General features: G+C 44.9%; 2 protein-coding genes across 2 annotated transcripts; both read left to right on the forward strand.

Moving 5' to 3' along the window:
• Positions 1-16,074: 16,074 nt before the first annotated feature.
• Positions 16,075-17,571, forward strand: LOC128429159 (uncharacterized). Its single transcript, XM_053415443.1, has one exon. It carries the CDS (start codon positions 16,075-16,077, stop codon positions 17,569-17,571), a length of 1,497 nt encoding a protein of 498 aa, XP_053271418.1.
• A 3,636-nt stretch (positions 17,572-21,207) lies between these two features.
• Positions 21,208-22,704, forward strand: LOC128429161 (uncharacterized). Its single transcript, XM_053415445.1, has one exon. The coding sequence runs from the start codon at positions 21,208-21,210 to the stop codon at positions 22,702-22,704; it is 1,497 nt and encodes a 498-aa protein (XP_053271420.1).
• The last annotated feature ends 533 nt before the right edge of the window (positions 22,705-23,237 follow it).

A 23,237-nucleotide genomic window follows, 5' to 3' on the forward strand; every position in this document is an offset into this window, starting at 1 on the left:
TTATTCCTATAAGCTGTGCTACCAGACTTTGTACGAATAGCAAATATCAAATTAGAAAAAGCAACACATTTCTTTTGTTATACAATCCAGTTGTGTGTGTCTGCAACGGAAGTAAACATTCCTCAAATATTCAACGTTGATCTGTTAGCAAGTGCAATGGGCAGTGTCTGCTCTTTACTCTAAATGCCACTTTTATTGAGTCTGATTTTATGGGCCTGCACTGAAAAAGTGAACTCAAGACAATTTTATAAATCTGTTATACATTTAATATTTAATAAAATAATGATCAACATAAATGATTGTTTCCACTGGGCAAGCTGAATGTTGACAAAATGTTACTCACTCTTGTACATCTGCTAACCCTGGCTTTTCCTTGGCAGTTTTCACATATCTATTGTTTCACATGAATAAATAAACAGATGAGTCCCAGTTTAAAAGCAGCAAAAAAAGGGCTAAAAAAAATAACATCTAAGACACAAACAGAGACCATAGCTAGATATGAGGTAGACCTGTTCTGACCGTGAGTAATAAAACATGATAGTAAAACATATTATTCAGATTTACATTCACTTATCTATTATACACATTGTGCGTGGTACATAACATACAGCACATTGTTGAGTGTAATTGTATCCCAAGAAAAAAATTCGAGGGTCAAATTTGGGCAGCTGAAAAGTTTACTCTGTGTGTGTGTGTGGTCGATGCTCCTCTCCTCCAGGTGGAGGCAGTGTCGGACCATACAACAGTTGTGGGTTTAACATGGCAATAAGATACATACACACAGTCAGTGTGAGTAAATGTGTCATATAAAGACAATATTGAATTTTGTGGTAGTCCATCAATATAAAGAGTCTGGGTCTCGTTGTGTTACTCAGGCCGAGCCGCAGCGTCTATTCTCAGGTGTGATCCCACCACTGAGCGGTACGGGGGCTTTGACCTGCTCCGTCTCCGACCTGGGCCGGTGCACCCCTCCTCAGACGACCTGGTGGTCCCGGGCTCCCCCAGGAGAACCATATCGATACCGACCTTAGTGCGGACACCCGATCAGCACAGTCCGCTGCAGCTCAGAGCTCCAGAGCTCCACCGATCCTCCAGACTCAACCTCCCGGACACTGGGATCACTGGTGCGCGCCACCGCACCCGGCGAAAGCTTCTTCATTCCAGAGAGGTGGAGAGGTGCTGCTTGACTGTGACGTCATCAGGGGACCTACTCCTTTGGTTTAGTTTTTTATTCATTTGGAGATTGTGGTGAAATGGTTCAGTTTTACCTTCATCTGTCAAAAACAACTTTAATTTATTATTTTACGACTTCATTTATTTGTTTTGAGTGCGATATAAATACTAATATTATGATGATTAAATATTATGGGACAGAGGCGTGTCCGTCGATGACGTCACAGTGTAGCAGCACCTCTCTGGATGAAGAAGCTTTCGCCGGGTGCGGTGGCACGTACCAGTGATCCCAGTGTCCGGGAGGCTGAGTCTGGAGGGTCGGTGGAGCTCTGAGCTGCAGCGGACTGTGCTGATCGGCTGTCCGCACTTAGTAAGGTATCGATATGGTTCTTCTGGGGGAGCCCGGGACCACCAGGTCGTCTGAGGAGGGGTGCACCGGCCCAGGTCGGAGACGGAGCAGGTCAAATCCCCCGTACCGCTCAGTGGTGGGATCACACCTGAGAATAGACGCTGCAGCTCAGCCTGAGTAACACAACGAGACTCACACTCTTTATATTGATGGAGACACACATCCACTCAAATATTGTCTTTTTATGACACAACAACTCACACTTACTGTGTTTCCTCTTATTTCCATGTTAAAACCACAACTGTTTGATGGTCCTACACTGCCTCCACCTGGAGGAGAGCAGCAATGACCACACACACACAGAGTAAACTTTTCAGCTGAGCTAAGTTTACCCTCTCACTCTTTTGGTTTGCCATTTCCATATTTCCCTGTCTTTTCCTGATCCATAGCACTTGGTTATAGAGTTCTGCAGTCTGTTATATCAGAAATTAATGAATTTAAAAAGAAAAAAAATAACATTCTAATATTAGATTATTGTAACTATCTGGCCTAAAAAACGTATTCTTAGATTTATCCATTCTCCTCTGTATAACTGCAACACGGGAATCAGTCAGATATTTCGCTTCTTTCATAAAACCCCTCCATAGAATTTTAGGAGATTATCCAAAATTCAGACCATGAAAGCAGCTCAAGTCTGTGTAAGTGGTCATTGCTCCTCTCCTCCAGGTGGAGGCGGTGTAGGACCATCAAACAGTTGTGGGTTTAACATGGAAATAAGATAAAAACACAGTGAGTGTGAGTTGTTGTGTCATAAAAAGACAATATTTGACTCTGTATGTGTGTCCATCAATATAAAGAGTGTGGGTCTCATTGTGTTACTCAGGCTGAGCCACAGCGTCTATTCTCAGGTGTGATCCCACCACTGAGCGGTACGGGGGCTTTGACCTGCTCCGTCTCCGACCTGGGCCGGTGCACCCCTCCTCAGACGACCTGGTGGTCCCGGGCTCCCCCAGGAGAACCATATCGATACCGACCTTAGTGCGGACACCCGATCAGCACAGTCCGCTGCAGCTCAGAGCTCCAGAGCTCCACCGATCCTCCAGACTCAGCCTCCCGGACACTGGGATCACTGGTGCGCGCCACCGCACCCGGCGAAAGCTTCTTCATTCCAGAGAGGTGGAGAGGTGCTGCTTGACTGTGACGTCATCAGGGGACCTACTCCTTTGGTTTAGTTTTTTATTCATTTGGAGATTGTGGTGAAATGGTTCAGTTTTAACTTCATCTGTCAAAAACAACTTTAATTTATTATTTTACGACTTCATTTATTTGTTTTGAGTGCGATATAAATACTAATATTATGATGATTAAATATTATGGGACAGAGGCGTGTCCGTCGATGACGTCACAGTGTAGCAGCACCTCTCCACCTCTCTGGATGAAGAAGCTTTCGCCGGGTGCGGTGGCAAGCACCAGTGATCCCAGTGTCCGGGAGGCTGAGTCTGGAGGGTCGGTGGAGCTCTAGAGCTCTGAGCTGCAGCGGACTGTGCTGATCGGCTGTCCGCACTTAGTAAGGTATCGATATGGTTCTTCTGGGGGAGCCCGGGACCACCAGGTCGTCTGAGGAGGGGTGCACCGGCCCAGGTCGGAGACGGAGCAGGTCAAATCCCCCGTACCGCTCAGTGGTGGGATCACACCTGAGAATAGACGCTGCAGCTCAGCCTGAGTAACACAACGAGACCCACACTCTTTATATTGATGGAGACACACATCCACTCAAATATTGTCTTTTTATGACACAACAACTCACACTCACTGTGTTTCCTCTTATTTCCATGTTAAAACCACAACTGTTTGATGGTCCTACACTGCCTCCACCTGGAGGAGAGCAGCAATGACCACACACACACAGAGTAAACTTTTCAGCTGAGCTAAGTTTACCCTCTCACTCTTTTGGTCTGCCATTTCCATATTTCCCTGTCTTTTCCTGATCCATAGCACTTGGTTATAGAGTTCTGCAGTCTGTTATATCAGAAATTAATGAATTTAAAAAGAAAAAAAATAACATTCTAATATTAGATTATTGTAACTATCTGGCCTAAACAACGTATTCTTAGATTTATCCATTCTCCTCTGTATAACTGCAACACAAGAATCAGTCAGATATTTGGCTTCTTTCATACAACCCCTCCATAGAATTTTAGGAGATTATCCAAAATTCAGACCATGAAAGCAGCTCAAGTCTGTGTAAGTGGTCATTGCTCCTCTCCTCCAGGTGGAGGCGGTGTAGGACCATCAAACAGTTGTGGGTTTAACATGGAAATAAGATAAAAACACAGTGAGTGTGAGTTGTTGTGTCATATAAAGACAATATTTGACTCTGTATGTGTGTCCATCAATATAAAGAGTGTGGGTCTCGTTGTGTTACTCAGGCTGAGCCGCAGCGTCTATTCTCAGGTGTGATCCCACCACTGAGCGGTACGGGGGCTTTGACCTGCTCCGTCTCCGACCTGGGCCGGTGCACCCCTCCTCAGATGACCTGGTGGTCCCGGGCTCCCCCAGGAGAACCATATCGATACCGACCTTAGTGCGGACACCCGATCAGCACAGTCCGCTGCAGCTCAGAGCTCCAGAGCTCCAACGATCCTCCAGACTCAGCCTCCCGGACACTGGGATCACTGGTGCGCGCCACCGCACCCGGCGAAAGCTTCTTCATTCCAGAGAGGTGGAGAGGTGCTGCTTGACTGTGACGTCATCAGGGGACCTACTCCTTTGGATTAGTTTTTTATTCATTTGGCGATTGTGGTGAAATGGTTCAGTTTTAACTTCATCTGTCAAAAACAACTTTAATTTATTATTTTACGACTTCATTTATTTGTTTTGAGTGCGATATAAATACTAATATTATGATGATTAAATATTATGGGACAGAGGCGTGTCCGTCGATGACGTCACCGTGTAGCAGCACCTCTCCACCTCTCTGGATGAAGAAGCTTTCGCCGGGTGCGGTGGCACGTACCAGTGATCCCAGTGTCCGGGAGGCTGAGTCTGGAAGATCGGTGGAGCTCTGGAGCTCTGAGCTGCAGCGGACTGTGCTGATCGGCTGTCCGCATCGGCTGTCCGCACTTAGTAAGGTATCGATATGGTTCTTCTGGGGGAGCCCGGGACCACCAGGTCGTCTGAGGAGGGGTGCACCGGCCCAGGTTGGAAACGGAGCAGGTCAAATCCCCCGTACCGCTCAGTGGTGGGATCACACCTGAGAATAGACGCTGCGGCTCAGCCTGAGTAACACAACGAGACCCACACTCTTTATATTGATGGAGACACACATCCACTCAAATATTATCTTTTTATGACACAACAACTCACACTCACTGTGTTTCCTCTTCTTTCCATGTTAAAACCACAACTGTTTGATGATCCTACATTGCCTCCACCTGGAGGAGAGCAGCAATGACCACAAACACACAGAGTAAACTTTTCAGCTGAGCTAAGTTTACCCTCTCACTCTTTTGGTTTGCCATTTCCATATTTCCCTGTCTTTTCCTGATCCATAGCACTTGGTTATAGAGTTCTGCAGTCTGTTATATCAGAAATTAATGAATTTAAAAAGAAAAAAATAACATTCTAATATTAGATTATTGTAACTATCTGGCCTAAAAAACGTATTCTTAGATTTATCCATTCTCCTCTGTATAACTGCAACACGGGAATCAGTCAGATATTTGGCTTCTTTCATACAACCCCTCCATAGAATTTTAGGAGATTATCCAAAATTCAGACCATGAGAGCAGCTCAAGTCTGTGTAAGTGGTCATTGCTCCTCTCCTCCAGGTGGAGGCGGTGTAGGACCATCAAACAGTTGTGGGTTTAACATGGAAATAAGATAAAAACACAGTGAGTGTGAGTTGTTGTGTCATAAAAAGACAATATTTGACTCTGTATGTGTGTCCATCAATATAAAGAGTGTGGGTCTCGTTGTGTTACTCAGGCTGAGCCGCAGCGTCTATTCTCAGGTGTGATCCCACCACTGAGCGGTACGGGGGCTTTGACCTGCTCCGTCTCCGACCTGGGCCGGTGCACCCCTCCTCAGACGACCTGGTGGTCCCGGGCTCCCCCAGGAGAACCATATCGATACCGACCTTAGTGCGGACACCCGATCAGCACAGTCCGCTGCAGCTCAGAGCTCCAGAGCTCCACCGATCCTCCAGACTCAGCCTCCCGGACACTGGGATCACTGGTGCGCGCCACCGCACCCGGCGAAAGCTTCTTCATTCCAGAGAGGTGGAGAGGTGCTGCTTGACTGTGACGTCATCAGGGGACCTACTCCTTTGGTTTAGTTTTTTATTCATTTGGAGATTGTGGTGAAATGGTTCAGTTTTAACTTCATCTGTCAAAAACAACTTTAATTTATTATTTTACGACTTCATTTATTTGTTTTGAGTGCGATATAAATACTAATATTATGATGATTAAATATTATGGGACAGAGGCGTGTCCGTCGATGACGTCACAGTGTAGCAGCACCTCTCCACCTCTCTGGATGAAGAAGCTTTCGCCGGGTGCGGTGGCAAGCACCAGTGATCCCAGTGTCCGGGAGGCTGAGTCTGGAGGGTCGGTGGAGCTCTAGAGCTCTGAGCTGCAGCGGACTGTGCTGATCGGCTGTCCGCATTTAGTAAGGTATCGATATGGTTCTTCTGGGGGAGCCCGGGACCACCAGGTCGTCTGAGGAGGGGTGCACCGGCCCAGGTCGGAGACGGAGCAGGTCAAAGCCCCCGTACCGCTCAGTGGTGGGATCACACCTGAGAATAGACGCTGCAGCTCAGCCTGAGTAACACAACGAGACCCACACTCTTTATATTGATGGAGACACACATCCACTCAAATATTGTCTTTTTATGACACAACAACTCCCACTCACTGTGTTTCCTCTTATTTCCATGTTAAAACCACAACTGTTTGATGCTCCTACACTGCCTCCACCTGAAGGAGAGCAGCAATGACCACACACACACAGAGTAAACTTTTCAGCTGAGCTAAGTTTACCCTCTCACTCTTTTGGTCTGCCATTTCCATATTTCCCTGTCTTTTCCTGATCCATAGCACTTGGTTATAGAGTTCTGCAGTCTGTTATATCAGAAATTAATGAATTTAAAAAGAAAAAAAATAACATTCTAATATTAGATTATTGTAACTATCTGGCCTAAAAAACGTATTCTTAGATTTATCCATTCTCCTCTGTATAACTGCAACACAAGAATCAGTCAGATATTTGGCTTCTTTCATACAACCCCTCCATAGAATTTTAGGAGATTATCCAAAATTCAGACCATGAAAGCAGCTCAAGTCTGTGTAAGTGGTCTTTGCTCCTCTCCTCCAGGTGGAGGCGGTGTAGGACCATCAAACAGTTGTGGGTTTAACATGGAAATAAGATAAAAACACAGTGAGTGTGAGTTGTTGTGTCATAAAAAGACAATATTTGACTCTGTATGTGTGTCCATCAATATAAAGAGTGTGGGTCTCGTTGTGTTACTCAGGCTGAGCCGCAGTGTCTATTCTCAGGTGTGATCCCACCACTGAGCGGTACGGGGGCTTTGACCTGCTCCGTCTCCGACCTGGGCCGGTGCACCCCTCCTCAGACGACCTGGTGGTCCCGGGCTCCCCCAGGAGAACCATATCGATACCGACCTTAGTGCGGACAACCCGATCAGCACAGTCCGCTGCAGCTCAGAGCTCCAGAGCTCCACCGATCCTCCAGACTCAGCCTCCCGGACACTGGGATCACTGGTGCGCGCCACCGCACCCGGCGAAAGCTTCTTCATTCCAGAGAGGTGGAGAGGTGCTGCTTGACTGTGACGTCATCAGGGGACCTACTCCTTTGGTTTAGTTTTTTATTCATTTGGAGATTGTGGTGAAATGGTTCAGTTTTAACTTCATCTGTCAAAAACAACTTTAATTTATTATTTTACGACTTCATTTATTTGTTTTGAGTGCAATATAAATACTAATATTATGATGATTAAATATTATGGGACAGAGGCGTGTCCGTCGATGACGTCACAGTGTAGCAGCACCTCTCCACCTCTCTGGATGAAGAAGCTTTCGCCGGGTGCGGTGGCACGTACCAGTGATCCCAGTGTCCGGGAGGCTGAGTCTGGAGGGTCGGAGGATCGGTGGAGCTCTGAGCTGCAGCGGACTGTGCTGATCGGCTGTCCGCATTTAGTAAGGTATCGATATGGTTCTTCTGGGGGAGCCCGGGACCACCAGGTCGTCTGAGGAGGGGTGCACCGGCCCAGGTCGGAGACGGAGCAGGTCAAAGCCCCCGTACCGCTCAGTGGTGGGATCACACCTGAGAATAGACGCTGCAGCTCAGCCTGAGTAACACAACGAGACCCACACTCTTTATATTGATGGAGACACACATCCACTCAAATATTGTCTTTTTATGACACAACAACTCACACTCACTGTGTTTCCTCTTATTTCCATGTTAAAACCACAACTGTTTGATGCTCCTACACTGCCTCCACCTGAAGGAGAGCAGCAATGACCACACACACACAGAGTAAACTTTTCAGCTGAGCTAAGTTTACCCTCTCACTCTTTTGGTTTGCCATTTCCATATTTCCCTGTCTTTTCCTGATCCATAGCACTTGGTTATAGAGTTCTGCAGTCTGTTATATCAGAAATTAATGAATTTAAAAAGAAAAAAAATAACATTCTAATATTAGATTATTGTAACTATCTGGCCTAAAAAACGTATTCTTAGATTTATCCATTCTCCTCTGTATAACTGCAACACAAGAATCAGTCAGATATTTGGCTTCTTTCATACAACCCCTCCATAGAATTTTAGGAGATTATCCAAAATTCAGACCATGAAAGCAGCTCAAGTCTGTGTAAGTGGTCTTTGCTCCTCTCCTCCAGGTGGAGGCGGTGTAGGACCATCAAACAGTTGTGGGTTTAACATGGAAATAAGATAAAAACACAGTGAGTGTGAGTTGTTGTGTCATAAAAAGACAATAATTGACTCTGTATGTGTGTCCATCAATATAAAGAGTGTGGGTCTCGTTGTGTTACTCAGGCTGAGCCGCAGCGTCTATTCTCAGGTGTGATCCCACCACTGAGCGGTACGGGGGCTTTGACCTGCTCCGTCTCCGACCTGGGCCGGTGCACCCCTCCTCAGACGACCTGGTGGTCCCGGGCTCCCCCAGGAGAACCATATCGATACCGACCTTAGTGCGGACACCCGATCAGCACAGTCCGCTGCAGCTCCAGAGCTCCAGAGCTCCAGAGCTCCAGAGCTCCAGAGCTCCAGAGCTCCAGAGCTCCAGAGCTCCAGAGCTCCAGAGCTCCAGAGCTCCAGAGCTCCAGAGCTCCAGAGCTCCAGAGCTCCAGAGCTCCAGAGCTCCAGAGCTCCAGAGCTCCAGAGCTCCAGAGCTCCACCGATCCTCCAGACTCAGCCTCCCGGACACTGGGATCACTGGTGCGCGCCACCGCACCCGGCGAAAGCTTCTTCATTCCAGAGAGGTGGAGAGGTGCTGCTTGACTGTGACGTCATCAGGGGACCTACTCCTTTGGTTTAGTTTTTTATTCATTTGGAGATTGTGGTGAAATGGTTCAGTTTTAACTTCATCTGTCAAAAACAACTTTAATTTATTATTTTACGACTTCATTTATTTGTTTTGAGTGCGATATAAATACTAATATTATGATGATTAAATATTATGGGACAGAGGCGTGTCCGTCGATGACGTCACAGTGTAGCAGCACCTCTCCACCTCTCTGGATGAAGAAGCTTTCGCCGGGTGCGGTGGCACGTACCAGTGATCCCAGTGTCCGGGAGGCTGAGTATGGAGGGACGGAGGTTCGGTGGAGCTCTGGAGCTCTGAGCTGCAGCGGACTGTGCTGATCGGCTGTTCGCACTTAGTAAGGTATCGATATGGTTCTTCTGGGGGAGCCCGGGACCACCAGGTCGTCTGAGGAGGGGTGCACCGGCCTAGGTCGGAGACGGAGCAGGTCAAAGCCCCCGTACCGCTCAGTGGTGGGATCACACCTGAGAATAGACGCTGCAGCTCAGCCTGAGTAACACAACGAGACCCACACTCTTTATATTGATGGAGACACACATCCACTCAAATATTGTCTTTTTATGACACAACAACTCACACTCACTGTGTTTCCTCTTATTTCCATGTTAAATCCACAACTGTTTGATGGTCCTACACTTCCTCCACCTGGAGGAGAGCAGCAATGACCACACACACACAGAGTAAACTTTTCAGCTGAGCTAAGTTTACCCTCTCACTCTTTTGGTTTGCCATTTCCATATTTCCCTGTCTTTTCCTGATCCATAGCACTTGGTTATAGAGTTCTGCAGTCTGTTATATCAGAAATTAATGAATTTAAAAAGAAAAAAAATAACATTCTAATATTAGATTATTGTAACTATCTGGCCTAAAAAACGTATTCTTAGATTTATCCATAAAAAATATAAAGAGTGTGGGTCTCGTTGTGTTACTCAGGCTGAGCCGCAGCGTCTATTCTCAGGTGTGATCCCACCACTGAGCGGTACGGGGGCTTTGACCTGCTCCGTCTCCGACCTGGGCCGGTGCGACCCTCCTCAGACGACCTGGTGGTCCCGGGCTCCCCCAGGAGAACCATATCGATACCGACCTTAGTGCGGACACCCAATCAGCACAGTCCGCTGCAGCTCAGAGCTCCAGAGCTCCACCGATCCTCCAGACTCAGCCTCCCGGACACTGGGATCACTGGTGCGCGCCACCGCACCCGGCGAAAGCTTCTTCATTCCAGAGAGGTGGAGAGGTGCTGCTTGACTGTGACGTCATCAGGGGACCTACTCCTTTGGTTTAGTTTTTTATTCATTTGGAGATTGTGGTGAAATGGTTCAGTTTTAACTTCATCTGTCAAAAACAACTTTAATTTATTATTTTACGACTTAATTTATTTGTTTTGAGTGCAATATAAATACTAATATTATGATGATTAAATATTATGGGACAGAGGCGTGTCCGTCGATGACGTCACAGTGTAGCAGCACCTCTCCACCTCTCTGGATGAAGAAGCTTTCGCCGGGTGCGGTGGCACGTACCAGTGATCCCAGTGTCCGGGAGGCTGAGTCTGGAGCAGGGGTCTCCAACCTTTTTTCAACTGAGAGCTACTTAGAAAAAAATTAAGTGGCCAAGAGCTACTTGCATCACATCGCACATATTTATTAATCAACTGACTTAAGCTTCTGTTTGTACACGTGTGAAATTGCAATACACAATGCTTATCAAAAATAACTCAACTCAATACAATACAATAACTTAATAACCCAACATCAAAGGTCCAAGAAAACATTAGTACACTCACTCTTTTTAAAACTTAGTGAGATGACTGGCACTGCATGGAGTCCTTCTGTTTGTACACGTGTGAAATTGCAATACACAATGCTTATCAAAAATAACTCAACTCAATAACAATAACTCAATAACTCAACATCAAAGGTCCAAGAAAACATTAGTACACTCACTCTTTTTAAAACTTAGTGAGATGACTGGCACGGAGTCCACCAAAGAGGTGTATGCTGGAGTGTATGCACTCAGGTTCACTCTAATACAGTCATTTAAATGTTCATCTGTCAGTCTTGTTCTGAATTTAGATTTGATGACATTCATGTCAGAAAAAGCAGCTTCACAAAGGTATGTCGAACCAAATAAAGCAGAAATTTTAAGTGCTGCTTGGTGAATGTTCTTGTAGTTTTCTGGGTCTACAAGGCTCCAGAAATGTTGTGAGTGTTGCTGAGACTTAAGCTGAACATGATTCTGGAGATTTATAACCTCCATCTCCATCTCCACAGGATTGACAGTGAACAGTTCAGCCATCTTTTCTGAAATCTCTGTGATGTCTACCTCCATGAATGGGTTGGCAATGAATGCCACACATGGCTCCAGCTTATCAAAATCATTGAACCTATCCTCAAACTCCTGGCCTAGCTTTGACATGAGGTCACAATATTTATTGACATCCAAAACAAAGTCAGCCCCTGCATGGCTATCTAACATCTTAACTACTGTTGGGAAGTGTTGCAGTCTTTTGTTTTTCAGTTGCTGGAGGTAGAATGACAGTTTTGCTTTAAAAGCCTTAACAGCACTGATCATGTCAGAAATTGTTCTGTCTTTACCTTGTAACTGGGTGTTGAGCTGATTGAGTTTCTCTGTCATGTCTGTCAGGAACGCAAGATCAAGCAGCCACTCAGCATCAGACAAAAGTGTAGTGTCCTCCTCTCTTGACTCCATGAAAGCCTTGATTTCGTTCAGCAATGAGCAGAAGCGATGCAGTATTTTTCCTCGGCTCAGCCACCTCACCTCAGTGTGGAGAAGGAGATCACTGTGTTCAGCAGACAGTTCCTGGAGGAGCAGTTTGAAGCTTCTGTGCTGCTTGGCCTTTGCGCGAATGGAGTTGATGATCTTAATGACAGGTGTCATCACATGATCAAATCTCATGACTTTGGCGCATATAGCCTGCTGGTGAATGATGCAGTGATAGTTCACAATTTTAGGAAAGTCCGGGTCGGCCTTGCACAGTGCAATAAATCCTGAGTGGCGTCCTGTCATAGCTGGTGCGCCGTCTGTTGTAATAGACACCAACTTTTCAATAGGCACGTTATTTTCAACGAAGTACTTTTTCACAACGTTGTAAATATCGACTCCTCTGGTTGTGGTTTTTAGTGGAAGCAACGTCAAAAACTCCTCTCTGGTGGAAGCGTCTTCGAAAACCATCCGGACAAACACAGCCATCTGAGCGGTATCAGCCGCATCCACCGACTCGTCACATTGAATTGAAAACCATTTGCATTTAATCATGTCCCGCTCAAACTGACCCACTGCATCGGCAGAGAGCGCAGACACTCGCCGTGCCACTGTGTTTGCGCCAAGCTGTACATCAGCGATAGCTGACATGATTTCAGTCTTACTTTTATGGTCCTTGAATAATGTGTCGGCCACCGCTGTCATTGCTTCCTTTACCATCCCGCCATCGGTGTATGGCTTCTTGTGCTTTGTCAAAATGTGCGCCACTTTAAATGATGCCTCCGTGGCCGCGTTGGCTTTCTTCGTCGGTCCGATGAATAAACATTGCTGTTTTTTAAGGTTTGCTTTCAGCTGGTTCACTTTCTCAGTCCGTAGAGTGCTGCCTGCTGGAAAATCCCGTGCAAAGTTACCGTGGACTTGAGTGTGGTGGCGCTCCACGTTACCTCTTTTGCCGACCGAAACACTGCTCCCGCATATGAGGCACACACACTTGTCCTTCACGCTCGTAAAGAAGAACTCGCATTCCCACTCCAAATGGAAATTGTATGTTTTCTGCTTTTTCTTGACTTGGCCACCTTGGTTTTCCATCTTTGTTGTTTGTGTAAAGTTCTGCTAATACCACCAAACTCCTCACTTTAGCTTAGCGAGCGTACAACGTCACTCAACGTCACAACGTCACTTTGGCTACATTTACACCGGACACCAATGTGACATATATGTGAACGTAAGTGAGATGAGGTGCATTTACTGTCGTCGGAATATATATATATATTTTTTTTTTTTTCGGTCAACCTATCAGGCGAGCTACTGAAAACCTGCCCGCGAGCTACCGGTAGCTCGCGATCGACGTGTTGGAGACCCCTGGTCTGGAGGGTCGGTGGAGCTCTGGAGCTCTGAGCTGCAGCGGACTGTGCTGATCGGCTGTTCGCACTTAGTAAGGTATCGATATGGTTCTTCTGGGGGAGCCCGGGACCACCAGGTCGTCTGAGGAGGGGTGCACCGGCCCAGGTCGGAGACGGAGCAGGTCAAAGCCCCCGTACCGCTCAGTGGTGGGATCACACCTGAGAATAGACGCTGCAGCTCAGCCTGAGTAACACAACGAGACCCAGACTCTTTATATTGATGGACACACACAGTCAAATATTATCTTTATGACACAACAACTCAAACTAACTTTGTTTTGATCTTATTTCAATGTTAAAACCACAACTGTTTGATGGCTCTGCTGTGCTTCCACCTGGATTAGAGGAGCAATGACCACACACACTCAACCCATCCACCGAACAATCACACGCTCACACACGCACAAACACACCTGAGCTGCTGTCAGACACGATCTGAACTTTGGATAATCTCCTTACATTCTCTGGAGGGTTTGTATGTAAGAAGCCAAATGTCTGAGTGAGAGCCTGTGGAGTTTCTCCTGCCATCTCCCTAACTGCACTGAGCTCATGGGAGTAACCAGCAGGATCCATCTGCAGACAATTACCACCTTGATCATTCTGAAATATATTTTGATAATGGTCTTTTAAGACAGGGGTTTTCAACAGGGGGTCCGCAGACCCCTGGTGGTCCGCAACGACATTGCAGGGGTCCGCGAAATTCGCTTTGATATTTCAATACATTTCCAGAATACTCTTGAATATCGTGAAAAATATCTAAAATAAGAAAGATATGTCGAAAATAATATAAAGGTGATGAGGGGAACCTTGAAACCGGCTTGGGGCTAGAAACTGCCAGTAGTTTCCCCCTGTGCATGTGTGTTAAAGGTAGATGTAGAAGAGCGGTTGAGCTAGGTAGAAAAACTATCAGGAGGTGTTGGAGATGTAGTTTGTATGATGGGAATTTGTATTTTCCCAAAAAGAAGGCCCAAAAGGGCAGAATTATCAATGGAAATATTAAAGAAAACAAGAGCGAAAAACAAATACTTTGTAATAAGAACAAATAATTTGCCATAATAGCCAAAACAATTAATTGTAATAACAGTCAACTATACCGCGTTCGCTGGTTGAGAAACAATTTCTTAGGAGAGCTCTAAGACTAAGGCCATTTGTGACATATTCTGCATTACTTTGTCATCTTCCCTCTTCAGTTGTAGCCCCAGTTTATGTTGATTGTTATTGATCACCGTTACTTTAACGTTCTCTCAACATGTCAGCTACATGTCTGTAAATTTAAGTCATGAACGTTATATATTGATGTACTTATGGTTCTGAGATGAAGTACAACTACAAACTGCATTTTAATTTTGTTTTCAATTCTTAAGCACTTAAAATGAACCGTTTTTATTGTTTTTTACACCGATTTTTCTAGATTTGTTTGAGGTTTTTAAGTAGATATATCTAGATTTGGTTTTGAGGTTTTTAAACAAAACCAACATGGAAAACCAAATGTTAAAACTTCCTTCTATCCCCCCCCACACACACACACACACACACACACACACACACACACACACACACACACACGCGCGCGCGCGCGCGAGCACGCGAGCGTAGGCACATCAGTGGGCCATGGATTACTTTCTAGTCAGAATGGTGGTTAAAACCAGGCATTGTCTCAGAAAATGTCCCAACCTTTCTCTCGGGCCTTGGCTTAAGGGGAGAGGCATTTTATTAACACTTTAACAAAAATAATTAACAAAAGCAAATTACTTGACTGCTTAAGTTGATGCTACCAAGGCGTGAAGCACGGCCAGTATTGGAATCAGTTGAGTGAGATGTGCATAAGGGATGAGATGTGCAAAAACAAGCCTGACGGCCTTTTTGAACCAGGTTGACTCCCTGACAGAAAGCTTATGTCCTCCTGTTTCCCCTCACAACACTCTGAGAGCATAGAGCAAGAAACAAAATGTTCCATCCTTTTGCATAACACACACACAAGCAGTGTAACCAGTTTTTTATGAACGACAGGTCAATAATTGTCTGTGTTCTCCTCGCACAACCTCACATTGTACCCTGATGTGACAAACCCAAATAATCCCTTCTTCTGGTTTAAATATGGCCAAAATGGCCACTAAATGCAAAATAGCAGGCTTCCTTTTGCGTTTTTCCAATTGCACCTTCAACCTTTTTTGTTTGTCTGGTCATGATACACCTGTGTGTCGATTTTTGTGAAGATCGGTCAATGTGACCCCGTTCTGGGGGTCTCAGGGGCACCATTGAGCCATTTTGCGACACTTATGAAAATTCCTCCAGAATACGTACATTTTTTTGTAAGAATTTGAGCATGTTAAAGCCCTCAAAAAGCCAATTCATTTGTCATAATAATAATAATAATCATTACAATTTCAATAGGGCCTCCCACTGTCAGTGCTTGGGCCCTAATAATAATCATCACTGATGATATCAAAACTCAAATATTGAAAAAAGGATACAACTTATAAACAAACATGAATTTGACTTTAATGTAGGAAAGTGGTGGGACAGATTTGAAGCTCTGAGGCTTGTGATTTGGATCTGAATTGACAGAACAGAGACAGGATTAAAAACATGGCAATGCAGAGCAGCTTGTGACCCAGCATCACATAATTATGTCACATAGTCTAAGTTCTTGGGCATCAGGAAGTTAGATCAAAAGGAGAGTAAAGGTCAGGATCAAAGGAAATAAATAATTATTTAAAGGGAGCTGGCTTTTGTTTCACAGACAATAAACCAAATAAAGAAGAAAAATGATAGTGTGTGAGCTTGGAATTGAGTCAATCAGAAATTCTTTCAGACATTCAACTACCAGTGACGCAATAATGGAGAAACCTTCTGACAAACTACACTCCAAGCAGTCTTCTGCCAAATATGCCATTTGGAAGAGGGATAAGATCGAATCCAAACACGATGAACTAAATGATTGGTGGAAAGAGAGAGATAACGACAAAGCGAAAGTTATAGACATGCTTGAGGGAGAAATTGAGGATCTCCAGAAGAAGCTGGAAGATGGCAGACGAAGGGAGGAGGACCTGGAGAAGAGCCTGAAGGAAAGCCAAAATGAGATCCAAAAAAGTGAGCAGGACAAAGCTGAATTAAGCGTGTCATTATACCAAAAGAGCTTAAAACATGAAGTGACCAGACAGATGTTAGCTGACACCCATACGCAATACGGAGCGGCACTAGCTGAGGTTGAAAGAAGGAGGGATTCAGTGGTCGCACACATGCAAAGAACGATGGATGAATGCAGGACGATGGCGATCCAAACACAGAATGCATTCACGGACATGAAAAAACAGGCAAAACGACTGGAGCATGTGGTGTTAAACCTCAAAAATGAGCTCGTTCAGATGGAGGAGGGGAAGAAGAGGGTCGTTGAGAACTTCAAAGACGAACTGTCCCAAAAGGACAAAGTTATTGAGAACGAGAAACAGAGGAGGAAGACGGATAAAAAGGATGCTGTCCTCGATAAATCAGAGCAGGATAAAATAATAACAGAGCAGGGTGAGCGGATCACAGACTTGGAGAAGGAGAAAGAGTCATTGAACCTTCTACTGATCTCTATCTGCAAGAAATGTTCGGTTCTCTCCAACAAAGTTGAGGAGGTAGAAGTTGTAAAAGAGGGAATGAGAGCAGTGGGGTTTGAAATGGCCGCTGTACAGGAAACCAACTTTCTTCTTAAGTCGGGAGTGAATGCAATGAGGAGAAAGATCAAGCGACTGGAGGAGGAAAGACGGACAGAAAAAGAGAAATTTAAGGAAATGCAAAAAAATCTGACTGAGACCAAGCAACAAAACGTCACACTGACTGAAAATAAGAGACTTTTAATCAGTAAATTAAAGATGAGCGAGAAGGAGTTGAACAAGAAGCAGGAGGAGACCAGAATCCTAGGGACACGTATGCTGCGTCTCAACGCGGATGTAGAGTCTTGTGCCCAAGTTATCCATGACCCCAGGAAAGTAAAAATCGGGGTACAGAAAATGAAAGAACAATGCCCAAGTTATGATAAAGTGAGGGTGGGTGAAGAAACCAAAGAAGACTACCAGCTTCGCCTCTACTTTCTGAATAAAAAGTTGCATCTCAGTGAAACGCGCCATGAGAGTTCCATAAAGGAGGGGAAACGTTTACAGCATCAGCTGACGGAAGCACAGGACCACGTGCACATGCTGAGGGATCATTTCATCGGATTACTCAAGGAGAAAAAGTTGGAGGTAGAAACTTTGAACAAAGAACTGAAGAACAAAGCAAAACGTCCTCCAGTGACAAAGAGGTCCCCCAACCTGCCCAGTCAGGCCCAAATGCAGCAGACGAGTGCATAGGCTGCCAATCGTCCAGAGAAGCAGAGGCCGTCCCCCTGCTCGGAGGACAATCGGACAAGCAAGAGTCTGCAGTCGTCCACAGACGCTCCGCAGTTATACATCAGGTCCATGATCGCTTGAGGATCAAGCCACCAAATGGTTGTTGATGTAGACAGTTGTCTCCTGGGTAATCTCCAACTGCAGCCACTCCCCCTCTCTCTCTCTCTCTCTCCACTCTCTCTCTCTCTCTGCCCTCTCTATTAACTGTTCATTGTATTGTACCCTCGGCACCAGGGTCTTATTCCTCAATGTGTTTTCCGAGGCTTAAATAAATAATCAATCAATCTCTCTCTCTCTCTCTTTCTTTCTCTCTGTCATGGCGAACTGAGCGTGGAGCTGAGAGCTGTGTGTGAGAGTGAAAGTATTGTGGGTTTAAGACTCACTTTACTGAGCTCTATCATTTAGGTGTATGTTTATTTGTTGGTCTTTAGTTGTCTGGTTGTTTTTTTTCTGTTTAGATTAGTTTGCTGAGTGAGTGTATGAGTGAATGTGTGAGTATAGATACTTCAAACAGAAACTCAGAGAATTGACAGTGATCTGGAATTAAACTCCATTCAGTCACATTAAAATTGTACTTTTAGTTTCTATCTTTGCCACCAGATGGGGCATGAGTATATCCCCCTGATGACGTCACAGTGTAGCAGCACCTCTCCACCTCTCTGGAGGAAGAAGCTTTCGCCGGGTGCGGTGGCACGTACCAGTGATCCCAGTGTCCGGGAGGCTGAGTCTGGAGGGTCGGTGGAGCTCTGGAGCTCTGAGCTGCAGCGGACTGTGCTGATCGGCTGTTCGCACTTAGTAAGGTATCGATATGGTTCTTCTGGGGGAGCCCGGGACCACCAGGTCGTCTGAGGAGGGGTGCACCGGCCCAGGTCGGAGACGGAGCAGGTCAAAGCCCCCGTACCGCTCAGTGGTGGGATCACACCTGAGAATAGACGCTGCAGCTCAGCCTGAGTAACACAACGAGACCCAGACTCTTTATATTGATGGACACACACAGTCAAATATTATCTTTATGACACAACAACTCAAACTAACTTTGTTTTGATCTTATTTCAATGTTAAAACCACAACTGTTTGATGGCTCTGCTGTGCTTCCACCTGGATTAGAGGAGCAATGACCACACACACTCAACCCATCCACCGAACAATCACACGCTCACACACGCACAAACACACCTGAGCTGCTGTCAGACACGATCTGAACTTTGGATAATCTCCTTACATTCTCTGGAGGGTTTGTATGTAAGAAGCCAAATGTCTGAGTGAGAGCCTGTGGAGTTTCTCCTGCCATCTCCCTAACTGCACTGAGCTCATGGGAGTAACCAGCAGGATCCATCTGCAGACAATTACCACCTTGATCATTCTGAAATATATTTTGATAATGGTCTTTTAAGACAGGGGTTTTCAACAGGGGGTCCGCAGACCCCTGGTGGTCCGCAACGACATTGCAGGGGTCCGCGAAATTCGCTTTGATATTTCAATACATTTCCAGAATACTCTTGAATATCGTGAAAAATATCTAAAATAAGAAAGATATGTCGAAAATAATATAAAGGTGATGAGGGGAACCTTGAAACCGGCTTGGGGCTAGAAACTGCCAGTAGTTTCCCCCTGTGCATGTGTGTTAAAGGTAGATGTAGAAGAGCGGTTGAGCTAGGTAGAAAAACTATCAGGAGGTGTTGGAGATGTAGTTTGTATGATGGGAATTTGTATTTTCCCAAAAAGAAGGCCCAAAAGGGCAGAATTATCAATGGAAATATTAAAGAAAACAAGAGCGAAAAACAAATACTTTGTAATAAGAACAAATAATTTGCCATAATAGCCAAAACAATTAATTGTAATAACAGTCAACTATACCGCGTTCGCTGGTTGAGAAACAATTTCTTAGGAGAGCTCTAAGACTAAGGCCATTTGTGACATATTCTGCATTACTTTGTCATCTTCCCTCTTCAGTTGTAGCCCCAGTTTATGTTGATTGTTATTGATCACCGTTACTTTAACGTTCTCTCAACATGTCAGCTACATGTCTGTAAATTTAAGTCATGAACGTTATATATTGATGTACTTATGGTTCTGAGATGAAGTACAACTACAAACTGCATTTTAATTTTGTTTTCAATTCTTAAGCACTTAAAATGAACCGTTTTTATTGTTTTTTACACCGATTTTTCTAGATTTGTTTGAGGTTTTTAAGTAGATATATCTAGATTTGGTTTTGAGGTTTTTAAACAAAACCAACATGGAAAACCAAATGTTAAAACTTCCTTCTATCCCCCCCCACACACACACACACACACACACACACACACACACACACACACGCGCGCGCGCGCGCGCGAGCACGCGAGCGTAGGCACATCAGTGGGCCATGGATTACTTTCTAGTCAGAATGGTGGTTAAAACCAGGCATTGTCTCGGAAAATGTCCCAACCTTTCTCTCGGGCCTTGGCTTAAGGGGAGAGGCATTTTATTAACACTTTAACAAAAATAATTAACAAAAGCAAATTACTTGACTGCTTAAGTTGATGCTACCAAGGCGTGAAGCACGGCCAGTATTGGAATCAGTTGAGTGAGATGTGCATAAGGGATGAGATGTGCAAAAACAAGCCTGACGGCCTTTTTGAACCAGGTTGACTCCCTGACAGAAAGCTTATGTCCTCCTGTTTCCCCTCACAACACTCTGAGAGCATAGAGCAAGAAACAAAATGTTCCATCCTTTTGCATAACACACACACAAGCAGTGTAACCAGTTTTTTATGAACGACAGGTCAATAATTGTCTGTGTTCTCCTCGCACAACCTCACATTGTACCCTGATGTGACAAACCCAAATAATCCCTTCTTCTGGTTTAAATATGGCCAAAATGGCCACTAAATGCAAAATAGCAGGCTTCCTTTTGCGTTTTTCCAATTGCACCTTCAACCTTTTTTGTTTGTCTGGTCATGATACACCTGTGTGTCGATTTTTGTGAAGATCGGTCAATGTGACCCCGTTCTGGGGGTCTCAGGGGCACCATTGAGCCATTTTGCGACACTTATGAAAATTCCTCCAGAATACGTACATTTTTTTGTAAGAATTTGAGCATGTTAAAGCCCTCAAAAAGCCAATTCATTTGTCATAATAATAATAATAATCATTACAATTTCAATAGGGCCTCCCACTGTCAGTGCTTGGGCCCTAATAATAATCATCACTGATGATATCAAAACTCAAATATTGAAAAAAGGATACAACTTATAAACAAACATGAATTTGACTTTAATGTAGGAAAGTGGTGGGACAGATTTGAAGCTCTGAGGCTTGTGATTTGGATCTGAATTGACAGAACAGAGACAGGATTAAAAACATGGCAATGCAGAGCAGCTTGTGACCCAGCATCACATAATTATGTCACATAGTCTAAGTTCTTGGGCATCAGGAAGTTAGATCAAAAGGAGAGTAAAGGTCAGGATCAAAGGAAATAAATAATTATTTAAAGGGAGCTGGCTTTTGTTTCACAGACAATAAACCAAATAAAGAAGAAAAATGATAGTGTGTGAGCTTGGAATTGAGTCAATCAGAAATTCTTTCAGACATTCAACTACCAGTGACGCAATAATGGAGAAACCTTCTGACAAACTACACTCCAAGCAGTCTTCTGCCAAATATGCCATTTGGAAGAGGGATAAGATCGAATCCAAACACGATGAACTAAATGATTGGTGGAAAGAGAGAGATAACGACAAAGCGAAAGTTATAGACATGCTTGAGGGAGAAATTGAGGATCTCCAGAAGAAGCTGGAAGATGGCAGACGAAGGGAGGAGGACCTGGAGAAGAGCCTGAAGGAAAGCCAAAATGAGATCCAAAAAAGTGAGCAGGACAAAGCTGAATTAAGCGTGTCATTATACCAAAAGAGCTTAAAACATGAAGTGACCAGACAGATGTTAGCTGACACCCATACGCAATACGGAGCGGCACTAGCTGAGGTTGAAAGAAGGAGGGATTCAGTGGTCGCACACATGCAAAGAACGATGGATGAATGCAGGACGATGGCGATCCAAACACAGAATGCATTCACGGACATGAAAAAACAGGCAAAACGACTGGAGCATGTGGTGTTAAACCTCAAAAATGAGCTCGTTCAGATGGAGGAGGGGAAGAAGAGGGTCGTTGAGAACTTCAAAGACGAACTGTCCCAAAAGGACAAAGTTATTGAGAACGAGAAACAGAGGAGGAAGACGGATAAAAAGGATGCTGTCCTCGATAAATCAGAGCAGGATAAAATAATAACAGAGCAGGGTGAGCGGATCACAGACTTGGAGAAGGAGAAAGAGTCATTGAACCTTCTACTGATCTCTATCTGCAAGAAATGTTCGGTTCTCTCCAACAAAGTTGAGGAGGTAGAAGTTGTAAAAGAGGGAATGAGAGCAGTGGGGTTTGAAATGGCCGCTGTACAGGAAACCAACTTTCTTCTTAAGTCGGGAGTGAATGCAATGAGGAGAAAGATCAAGCGACTGGAGGAGGAAAGACGGACAGAAAAAGAGAAATTTAAGGAAATGCAAAAAAATCTGACTGAGACCAAGCAACAAAACGTCACACTGACTGAAAATAAGAGACTTTTAATCAGTAAATTAAAGATGAGCGAGAAGGAGTTGAACAAGAAGCAGGAGGAGACCAGAATCCTAGGGACACGTATGCTGCGTCTCAACGCGGATGTAGAGTCTTGTGCCCAAGTTATCCATGACCCCAGGAAAGTAAAAATCGGGGTACAGAAAATGAAAGAACAATGCCCAAGTTATGATAAAGTGAGGGTGGGTGAAGAAACCAAAGAAGACTACCAGCTTCGCCTCTACTTTCTGAATAAAAAGTTGCATCTCAGTGAAACGCGCCATGAGAGTTCCATAAAGGAGGGGAAACGTTTACAGCATCAGCTGACGGAAGCACAGGACCACGTGCACATGCTGAGGGATCATTTCATCGGATTACTCAAGGAGAAAAAGTTGGAGGTAGAAACTTTGAACAAAGAACTGAAGAACAAAGCAAAACGTCCTCCAGTGACAAAGAGGTCCCCCAACCTGCCCAGTCAGGCCCAAATGCAGCAGACGAGTGCATAGGCTGCCAATCGTCCAGAGAAGCAGAGGCCGTCCCCCTGCTCGGAGGACAATCGGACAAGCAAGAGTCTGCAGTCGTCCACAGACGCTCCGCAGTTATACATCAGGTCCATGATCGCTTGAGGATCAAGCCACCAAATGGTTGTTGATGTAGACAGTTGTCTCCTGGGTAATCTCCAACTGCAGCCACTCCCCCTCTCTCTCTCTCTCTCTCCACTCTCTCTCTCTCTCTGCCCTCTCTATTAACTGTTCATTGTATTGTACCCTCGGCACCAGGGTCTTATTCCTCAATGTGTTTTCCGAGGCTTAAATAAATAATCAATCAATCTCTCTCTCTCTCTCTTTCTTTCTCTCTGTCATGGCGAACTGAGCGTGGAGCTGAGAGCTGTGTGTGAGAGTGAAAGTATTGTGGGTTTAAGACTCACTTTACTGAGCTCTATCATTTAGGTGTATGTTTATTTGTTGGTCTTTAGTTGTCTGGTTGTTTTTTTTCTGTTTAGATTAGTTTGCTGAGTGAGTGTATGAGTGAATGTGTG

Source organism: Pleuronectes platessa, chromosome 22 (genome assembly GCF_947347685.1).
Source record: "Pleuronectes platessa chromosome 22, fPlePla1.1, whole genome shotgun sequence".
In the NCBI taxonomy this organism is placed as follows: Eukaryota; Metazoa; Chordata; class Actinopteri; order Pleuronectiformes; family Pleuronectidae; genus Pleuronectes; species Pleuronectes platessa.

Bases quoted from the DNA above. Each gene is read 5' to 3' on its own strand.
- LOC128429159 (XM_053415443.1), top strand. From the start codon at position 16,075: ATGGAGAAACCTTCTGACAAACTACACTCCAAGCAGTCTTCTGCCAAA.
- LOC128429161 (XM_053415445.1), top strand. From the start codon at position 21,208: ATGGAGAAACCTTCTGACAAACTACACTCCAAGCAGTCTTCTGCCAAA.